The sequence below is a fragment of the Mus caroli genome, chromosome 12, assembly GCF_900094665.2.
Source record: "Mus caroli chromosome 12, CAROLI_EIJ_v1.1, whole genome shotgun sequence".
Taxonomy (NCBI): domain Eukaryota; kingdom Metazoa; phylum Chordata; class Mammalia; order Rodentia; family Muridae; genus Mus; species Mus caroli.
The window spans coordinates 100054864-100065019 of NC_034581.1; the positions used below are offsets into that span (position 1 = coordinate 100054864).

A 10156-nucleotide genomic window follows, 5' to 3' on the forward strand; every position below is an offset into this window, starting at 1 on the left:
TTTCCCTTTCCCTTTCCCTTTCCCTTTCCCTTTCCCTTTCCCTTTCCCTTTCCCTTTCCCTTTCCCTTTTCATTACATCGGGTATACTGCCCTGTAAAGTGTGGTAATCATACCAGGAATAAAAAAAATTAAGGAGAGGGGTCTGGCGAAGGGGCTGGAGGCGCCATGTCAGGCCCGGAAGGTGGCAAAAAGAAGCCCCTGAAACAGCCCAAGAAGCATGCCAAGGAGATGGACGAGGAAGATAAGGCTTTCAAGCAGAAACAAAAGGAGGAACAGAAGAAACTCGAGGAGCTAAAAGCCAAGGTCGCCAGGAAGGGCCCCCTGGCCACAGGTGGAATTAAGAAATCTGGCAAAAAGTAAGCTGTTCCTCACATCTGGGGTGATGGTGACCCCCTCTTCCATTCCTATTTAAACATCTGGATTCCCTGCCACAGCATCTTTGCCACCTACAGCTAGAATGAAGTGTTATCCTGTAACCTGTCAAACATCTGGATTCCCTGTCATAACATCTTTGCCATGTAATAGCTAGAATGAAATGTTATCCTGAAGCCTGTTGTACATTGTAATAAACTTTTGTTTAAAAAAATGAATAAAGTAAATAATGCAATGACAAAAAAATTAAGGAAATTTCAACTTAAAAAAAAATAAAAGGTCTGTTGCCTTATATTTGCAGAGTAAGACAGATCAGGAGCTGCTCCAGATGGAGACAGTGACACAGGGAATGACAGCTGTTCAGGGTTTGCATACTGCAGGAGGGGCGGGGCTCCGTGCTGTATAAAAAGCAGACCTGCTGTGAGTTGGAAGCCATGAAAGCCTAGAGACAATCACAATGTGTCTTATGAAGCTGGCCTGTCTATTAAGTGTCGGTTTGAAATCTCCACAACATGGGGTTCCAGCCCAGTCAACCTGAGTTGAAACCCCAGCTCTTATCTGCTAGCTATGCCTCAGTTTACCTCTCTGTAAAATGGGGCTACATGCAGAGGTTTATCTGTCACATGCTCAGAAACATGGAAAGAAGACTGGTGGCCATATGTGGCCCTCAGGCTCCATTTTCACCAGGCCTCCCCATACCCTGTTTAGAGAAATCAGCCCAGTTCATCAAAAGGTGGGACCATGTGCACCAGGTTTTCAAGTGAGAACAGACAAGATGGAGACCCTGCTCCTGTGTCGCCTGAATCCAGGCTAGACGTGAAACAGTGGCCAGGGCTCAGCCTTTCCTATGTTCTCTCTCTCTCTCTCTCTCTCTCTCTCTCTCTCTCTCTCTCTCTCTCTCTCTCTCTGCAGCTCAGCACTTGGAACCCTACTTCTCTCCCATGCTCTCCAGGAAATGCTGGCAGAGCCCAGAGTGCTGGAATTCTGAAGGGTTACTCCCTCTCTTTTGAGGGGCTCCCCTTTCAGCAGACAGAGGTCATGTGACCAGGGCGAGGGAGCTCCATTTTGGCAGGCCTGATTGGTCTGAGCCAGCCTAGGATCCTCAGAGGCTGAGGGGAGCTAGGCAGGGAGCAGTCTCCCCTCACCATGGCCAGTGAAGGAAGCTGCCAAGATGGACTCAGTCCACCTTGGGTGCCAATGAGAGAGAGAGAGAGAGAGAGAGAGAGAGAGAGAGAGAGAGAGAGAGAGAGCGCAGATTCCGTGGTCTCAGCTTGCATGCTTCTCTGGATGGGGAGCTCACTCACTGCTTTCTCCAGAGTCATCTACAGCCCATTCTCCAGATGAAGAGATAGAAGGTTCACAGATACAACACATTTACCCAAAGACACACCTGGTCCCCAGGGCTCAACTCCACACCACCCTCCTCCATTTCTTGGCTCTAATGTGGCAGACTCCGTAGTGCTGTCTGTCACAGGCCCTCAGTGCAGCCGGGGAGGCTGCAGAGGCTCAGCTATCCTACAGGACCCACTGGCTCCCTAGCTTACTCACCACCCTGAGGAATCGCTCGCAGGCACACATGTTCCTGTCTGGACACACAGCAGCCTTCCTCTCTGATGTAGTTTTTTTGGTTTTGTTCTGTGGAAAAGATTCTTATCGCCTCCTGAGACCTGTGATTATTTCAGTGCTCGTGACAGGAAACCTGGGGTGGTCAGAGGCGTGGGAAGGCTGTCTTTACCCTTTACCTTCACAAAAGGCAAGTGCTCAAACATCCCGTGCGTGACCACAGTAAGGGGTGTGGCGGCCTCTGATGCTGGACGCACGTCTCAGCCTTCCACCCCAGAATGGGACAGCCTTGATACAAAAGAATGAGGAGCTAGGGTTAAGATTGGAGGTCCCAGATTCAAGAGGAAGTTCAGCTAACCCTGAGTGACCTCTGAGCCTCAAGGTCTTTTCTCAAGTGCCACCTGGGAGCCCTTCCCACTCAAACACTTCGGGACTTCATGAAGTTAGAGCCTTAAATTACCATGTCACCTGAAAGAATGTTTCCAGGGGGTTCCACCCGGGCCCAGCCCCAGAGCTCCTCTGGCTGCTCCACTTTTAAACAGGCAAAGTCTTGGCAACAACTCCGGGCTGATGTGTCCATGTTAGTAGAGGAAATGAAGGAGGGGACTTTGTTTCCTCCTCTGCAAAAAGACAGGGAAGACTGGGCATTGTCCCTTTTGGCACCAGGGCTCTTGCCTCTAATAAAACTGCTTGCTGAAGCCTGCTGTTAATAGGGGAAAGGTATACTGTATGCCTGGGCCGTTTGTGTGTGTCTTGTAATTGTTAGCATCCCTGAAACCTCCCCAAGGGAGTATCTAACCCAGCAGCTAGAGAAACTCAGGTTGCATTATCTACAGCTAATGGGCTTTGGAGCTGGCCTTTGGATTGGCTGTGGGTCTCAGTGATGAAATCCTGGCACAGGTCAGGTACCTGTCCCTGTTTTGTCATATTCCTGAGCACACGTAATAGTAACTAAGAGTAAGTACCCTGGGCGTTCTCCCAGAACACATCTACTCAGCGGAACATGGGCACACATAAGCATGCATGCATACACACACACACACATGTACATGTGCACACACATACTATATGCACTATTCCCATGTACACTGTGCACATGTATAATGCACAGGCACACACACAGCAGCCACTCTTCTTAGCTTCCTTGTTGTCTTAGTTAGGGTTTTACTGCTGTGTGCAGACACCATGACCCATGCAAGTCTTATAAAGGACCAACATTCAATTGGGGCTGGCTGACAGGCTCAGAGGTTCAGTCCTGAATCATCAAGGTGGGAGCATGGCAGAGTCCAGGCAGGCATGGCGCAGGCAGAGCTGAGAGTTCTACATCTTCATCTGAAGGCTGCTAGTGGAAGACTGACTTCAGGCAGCTAGGGTGAGTGTCTTGAAGCCCATGCCCACAGGTGGCACACTTCCTCCAACAAGGCCACACCTACTAAAAGTGCCACTCCTTGGGCTGAGCATATACACACCATCGCACTTGTCAAACTCTGTTCGAGCCTCATTTTAAACGTAGCCAATGAAACAGAGGCAAGGGTCTTTCTGTGGTGCAAACCCGATAATATCCAGTCATCGCAGTGGTCAGATATCACCAGGACCAGGCTAGAGCCTTCTGTTCTTCTTTCCTGCAGTGCCGATTCTCCCCCTCAGCGCCTGAGTCTGAGCAGAGGGGTCAGAGAGACTCTGAGCAGTCACATGGACAGCATATCTTCCCTATGGAGAAGCAAGGTACAGCTTCTCCCGTAAGCAGTTAGGCTGTGAGCTCACCTACCTCAGTTCTTCCTTGGGATGCATCCTGCACTAGGAGATGGATAGGAGCCTCGCCAGGGCCAGAGAAAGATTTAGCATTCAGCCTTGTGCAGCCCTGGGTTTGAGGCCCGCCTCTGATTGGTTGTGGGCTTGAACCACGTGGAGCGGCTTCAGCGCCTCTGCATTTCCGTCTAGGGCGACACACCCTCCAAGGGTGTGAGAACGTATAGAGGCGCACTATTGTTCCCTTTTGCCTCTATTCTGCAAAGATATCTGCTTTGGAAAAAGGAGGAGTACACATCACCTGCCCATTGTCTGTCAGCTAACCCTCAATGACAGAGCACCTACGGTAGGTCAGGCGCCTGGTGGAGGGAGGCAGCAAAAAGGGGCCACGTGGCAATTACAATAATGTCTGGGGGCAGGAGGGAGAGGTCGCACTACCCGAGCAGCGGGAAATCATAACACTCTCAGGGCGGAGCTTGGCTTGAGAAACGAACGGAACGGCTGGAGATCCAGATCATAGGATTTATTTCGAGGAATTGGCTGATGGGCCTGCGGAGAGTGTCTGGGTTCCCTGAAACCCGGGGAAGCTCTTTAGGGAAGAGTCAACCCTGGGTTGGACTTGGACTGAAGCTGCCAGCCCTAAGGAGTGTTTCTTCGTCTTCTGTGAAACTGGGGTCTGCTTTAAATGTCCTCCTTCTGGTGAGATCAAGTCCAGTCAGCGGACGAAGGCACAGGCTTCTCCTTTAACACCGTGACACATCGCTGTCATCTACAAATGTATTGGGTCACATCCATAGGTATCCTGAGATACCCGGGGCACAAAAGCCATACATTGGACATCCTAATGGATGTCTTCCTTGTAGAAAGTCAGAGGCTATAGATTTTACATGAAGCCACCGCTGTAATACATAGGCCATCATTAGGGGACAGGGGACATAACAGGGAACAGTGGCTTAGTCAGGCTGTCACACAGGGATGACCATAGCAAAGTTCTTAAAGAAGATCCATGGGAGGTTAGGGGCAGCAACTGGGCAGAGGGGTGTGGCTAGGGGGGGCAGCAGGCAAGGGGTGTGGCCAGGAGGAGGCAGGCAGAGAGGTGTGGCTAGGGGCAGCAGGCAGAGGGGTGTGGCCAGGAGGAGGCAGGCAGAGAGGTGTGGCTAGGGGGCAGCAGGCAGAGGGATGTGGCCAGGGGGCAGAAGGGTGTGGTCAGGAGGCAGCTGGCAGAGGGGTGTGGCTTCAGACAGAGCTAGGAGTGTAGAAAATGTCTGGCGAAACCAGGACTGAATTAAGAGTCTCAAGCACTACAGAGCACATTAAACAAAAGGGGACTGAAACAAAGGAATGGCTTTTAAAGCACTGCGCTTGTTTTAAGGTCATTATGGCGCCTATGAGCAGCTCAGGGACGGTCCCTGAGAGGGCTAGTGGTGTAGTACTTCAAGGGACATGAGATTACATACACTGCCAGTCTCTCACAATTGTGAAGTTCAGTGTGGGAAGAGAAGGTAATGTTATAAACAGGATCATCTAGCCACGGTGAACAAAAAAAAAAAAAAAAAAAAGACAAAGAATTAAGTCAGCCTCCCTCCCAGGGTCCGAGGCAAGCAGTCAGGCAAGCTCACCTTGCCTCCTGCCTCCCCTGCAGAAAGCAAGATGGAAGAGGGGCCCTGCCTCTCAAGACAGACTCTGCCTTTCCTTTAGTTATTACTAAATGTTCCAGAACATTCCAAAACCAGAAAGCATTCAGATGCTGGGAGGGCCCGCATGCACGTGTCGGGTATTGGATCTGGCTTCTGGTTTGACTGAGTTCTGAGAATGGAGAATCTGCCGTCCACCCCAACCCCCAGCTCTGCCCCTGCAGGTGCCTCTGACCTTCTTCCTTTAAGGGCAATGGTTGCCTGGAAACCCATGCTCGGGGTTGCACTTTGCTGCAGGGGCTGCGGCAGGTTGTGAGGTCCCCCGCTCTCCTCCAGCCCCATCTGTGCCTTGGCCGGAGGTTTACATAGTGATGGTCTATCAACGCCATCCTGACGCAATAACCATGAAAAGCTGGCTTTAGGGGAAATTGATATTCTGGGAGGAGTCAGGGAAGGGATTCAGGAGACCTGGTCCTTTCTGGCTCTGGCCTGGTGGTGTGAAGAGGTTTGAGTACTGATTTGATGTTGTTATTCAAGGGGCTGAGACATGATGGGCAGAGACTGGGAGACCAAGGAGACAGGGGCCTCCCTTGAGAATAGTGTGTGGCATAGGGTGGGCACCCGGGTACACTTTGCATGCACGGAGAGACGCACACAGGTACACATACAGGTACACATACATACATGGTTTTTGCTGAGATGCTGAAGTATAGGAGAGCTGCCCCTCGGAACACAGACAGAACATAGCCTCAGTGATTCCCCAGGATCGTCAGGCTGCCCGTCTCCTTCAGCCCTGTGAAATCAGTGTCCACCCAAATAGGAAATCAGGGCCAAACATGAGCTGTGGACCGGAGAGCAGGCTGAGAGGAAGGGCCCCTCCCTCAATCCTGCCCCATCCTGTTCCTGTGGCTGAAGCAGGGCGCCCCCTGGTGGTGCAGAGGAAGCAGATTACTGACCAAGAGCTAGCGCTTGACTGACAGTGACTTATCCCCTCCTCACAGTGCACTGGAGGGAAAGGCTGCCTGCTGACTTTCATGTTATCAGCCCCGTGGAGGATTTTACATCTGCGTTGGTCAGGAGTCACCAGAGGAACAGAACAGACAGAATGATGGCTATTAAAAGGAGGTTTCTCAGAGCACTTATGTGACATACATGATCCCGGTAGTCCAACGATGCCTGTTTCTCTATTCTGAAGAGGCTGAAAACCTCAAGGTCGGTTCTCCGGCAGACCCAATCTGGTGCTAGAGGCCTGGAGAATTCCCAGAGAGCCTCTGACTCTCAGTCCACGTCGGACACCCCAAAAAAGCTGGGTAGTGCCATCAGTGACAGCCTGCAGCAGCGACAGAGTAGACATACTTAACAACAAGGATGAATGAAGTGAGCAGGCAAAAACCAAAGCTTTCTTCTCCCACCCCCAACTCCCTGCCTTAGCTGGGCTGCATGCCTAGATGCCGCCTGTCTTAGTCAGGGTTTCTATTCCTGCTCAAACATCATGACCAAGAAGCAAGTTGGGGAGGAAAGGGTTTATTCAGCTTACAATTCCATACTGCTGTTCATCACCAAGGAAGTCAGGACTGGAACTCAAGCAGGTCAGGAAGCAGGAGCTGATGCAGAGGCCATGGAGGGATGTTCCTTACTGGCTTGCTTCCCCTGGCTTGCTCAGCCTGCTCTCTCAAGACTACCAGCCCAGGGATGGTCTCACCACAAGGGGCTTTTCCCCCTTGATCACTAATTGAGAAAATGCCTTACAGTTGGATCTCATGGAGGCATTTCCTCAACTGAAGCTCCTTTCTCTGTGATAACTCCAGCTGTGTCAAGTTGACACATAAAACCAGCCAGTACACCACCCACCGTGAGCGTGCAAGACAATTGGAATGTTAGATGCTCCAGCTCCCAGTGTCTGCAGGAGTCAACTCAGGCTCATCCCATCCCTGAGAATCGGCATCTGTAGAGCCTACCCCCTCCTGCTTCCCCCCCCCCACACACACACATGCAGCACAACATGCCACTGTCGTGAGCACCAAGTTTTCCTCCTTGTCCTTTTTAAACATTCTTCTTGTATCTGAACTTGCTCTCCCAAACTGTATTTGTCAGGACCCTGGTGGGAGCCAGAAGGTATATTCAGGCTGGTGGCATTAGAGAGGTTGACAAGCCAGTTCACATTAGAGTACAGAGAGCACGTGAGGTCCTGAGATGGCATGGCCTGCACTCCCTGCCCTCCCCCTTTAGACAGTGGGCTCTTGGTGAAGGCCAGAAACTCTGGACCCTACAGGCCCCCAAGACAGGGAGCTAGGTTGCCAACATCTCTGACTGTACTCCTAGCCAGACCCACTGGGAGGCCAGATGGCAGGATCCCAGGAGTGGTCCCAAGGGGCCTGACAAGCCCAAGGCAGTGGAGAACAGGGGATGCTCTGGAGCAGGGCCCAGGAGAACCCACACCAGAGTCCCAGTCAGGCAGCTTCCAGATATACAGAAGCAGGGGAGTAGCCTGTAGTTGCCAAGTCCCCTGGGCAGTAAAGCGCCTGCTGCCTGCGAGTTGGGCAAGAGAGAACACACATTTTGCTTTTATCTTGAAAGCAGGGCCTGACTGGGCCATACTGGTCAATGGGGGCTTTGGACACCTTCCCAGGGCCACCAAGACCAAGGACCCAAGGTCTCCAGGAGCTGTCACTGTCCAGATGAACAGCACCCAGCCACAGACTAGCCAGTTCCAGGGCAGAAGGGCATCTCTGCCCTTCTCCTGGATAACAGAGCCTCACCCCCAGCCTCGGTCATTCTTAATGTATGCTAAACCTAGAGCCACAAATTCAGCGTCTCAGACGCCCAGTTGGATTTCCCCCTAAAGAGTCAGGAAGGGTCTCTGAAAGGCTGGCTGTGGGGGATTCTCTTTCCCAACCTCCCTTTTTTGGAGAAGCAGAAAGACTTAGTTCTGAGTTTCTAGTCCTGGCCCTGGTTTTGGGAGGTTCCAGTAAATCTCTTCCAGTGTCATCTGAGTGCCTTCCGATACATTTTCTTCCCCTGCTACTGTCTGCACTGGCGTACACACACACACACACACACACACACACACACACACATATGAATTGGGAGAGCCTGGGTGCTTTTGCGATGTCCAGAATCTTCTAGCTTAGGAGTGACTGGCTGCTGAGTACAAGACCTGTAGTACACCCACATACACATACGTATGCACACCCACATATGTACCCCAGTTTTCTACATACTCCCAGGCAGAGCTGTCATGTCACACGGAGTCCTGGACAGTGTGGAGGTCAGATACACTAAAACACCTGACAGAAACACCTGAGCAGAGGCGAGTTTAGGCAGATTCACAGTTTCAGCCAGTTGGGTCTGTCTAGGCAGAGGTCACGCAGTAAGAGCATGTGACAAGGAGCAGAAAGTCACTCAGAACCAGGGCTGCATATGACCTTCAAGAGGCCTGCCCCAAGTGACAAGCCCTTGCGGGACCATCCCCACCCGCTAAAGGTTCACAGCATGCCAAAATAGCTCCACCCCTTGGGACCACACATTCAGAATATGAGCCTGTGGAGGACAGCTCAGAGTGAACGTGTGATATCACCTTTTATAAGAACCAGGCTTTCACACGAGCCTCCTGGGGACACAGCCAAGCCATTGGCCTTGTAGTTAACATTGTTTGGGCAAACCTTGGTGACTATTTGAGTGGCATCCCCCTCTTCTCTGCAGCCTGCAAGCTTTCCTGGACATAGAGCATGTACCTACATTCACCATGTGTGCCCACACGCCGCATGGGTCCAGAGAAGGCCCAAGACCCCATCTTTCACCCTCATGGAGGATAGGTTTTTTTTTCAACTAATTACTTTTTAATGTGTGTATCTATATACGATGTGTGTGTCTGGTGTCTTAGAGGCAAGAAGGGGATGTCGGATCCCCTGGAACTGGAGTTATAGACAGTTGTGGGCTCCCATGTGGGGGCTGGGATTTGAACCTAGGTCCTCTGTAAGAGCATCCAGTGCTCTTAACCACTCAGGCCAACTCTCCAGCCCAGATTGGTGTGTTTTGACCTTCGTCCCAGCTAATGACATCCTCTGCTCTGACTCCCCAGGAGGATCCTCGCTCGTCTTTGCCCGGCGTCCAAATGCCCTGCTCCTGGAAGCTACTCGGGTTTCTGTCGGTGCATGAGCCCATGCCCACCACGGCCTCGTTTGGGTAAGTCAGGGGATCTCCAGCTCACCATCGGTCACTCCAGGGCGGGCAGTGTCCTGTTGTGGGTCATGGTTGAAGGGGTGTTTCACGTTAGGCCCAAGGACCAAAGCTTTAACATTAGTCCCCACAGCCCTGTCATGAGCAGCAGGAGTGGCTTTTGTAGGACTGGGGGAAGGCACGGGGACACTTCATCGCATGTGGGATTTCCCAGTCATTGTGAAGACAGGGTCGCCATGGAATTGACATCTGCTGGAAGACTGAAGACGAAGGGAAGCCTTGGGGAAACTGAGTCAGAGTAGAGCCAGGAGACAGGGCCTCCATCCTGAGGGACCAGTGCTGGCAGCACAGAAGAGGGTCCTAACTGATCCTCAACATCCTGCGGCAGTTGCCACTGGGAACTGTCCCCACGGCTCTCAGTGCTCACTGGCCAGGCAGCCTCCTGGCACTGCTGGGTTTTCTCAGAGTGCTGGCCCTCAGAACAAATAGCAAGTGGCCCCGGTGGTACACGTGAGTCTCCAGTGAGCAAATACCTCCCCCAAACTGCTGTTAAGAATATGGGCTCTCAGCCGGGCATGGTGGCGCACGCCTTTAATCCCAGCACTCGGGAGGCAGAGGCAGGCGGATTTCTGAGTTCGAGGCCAGCCTGGTCTACAAAG

General features: G+C 52.0%; 2 protein-coding genes across 2 annotated transcripts in view; both read left to right on the forward strand.

Annotated features, from left to right (window-relative positions):
• Positions 1-10156, forward strand: part of Bdkrb2 (bradykinin receptor B2) — a 30949-nt gene that overhangs the window by 16495 nt on the left and 4298 nt on the right. The window contains exon 2 of the mRNA XM_021179605.2: positions 9400-9503. Coding sequence (XP_021035264.1) covers positions 9433-9503 — 71 coding nt within the window. The 5' untranslated portion in view covers positions 9400-9432. The remainder of the gene's footprint in view (positions 1-9399; positions 9504-10156) is intronic.
• On the forward strand, positions 166-577 carry LOC110307379 (translation machinery-associated protein 7). The gene has a single exon (XM_029484361.1). The coding sequence runs from the start codon at positions 166-168 to the stop codon at positions 358-360; it is 195 nt and encodes a 64-aa protein (XP_029340221.1). The 3' UTR covers positions 361-577.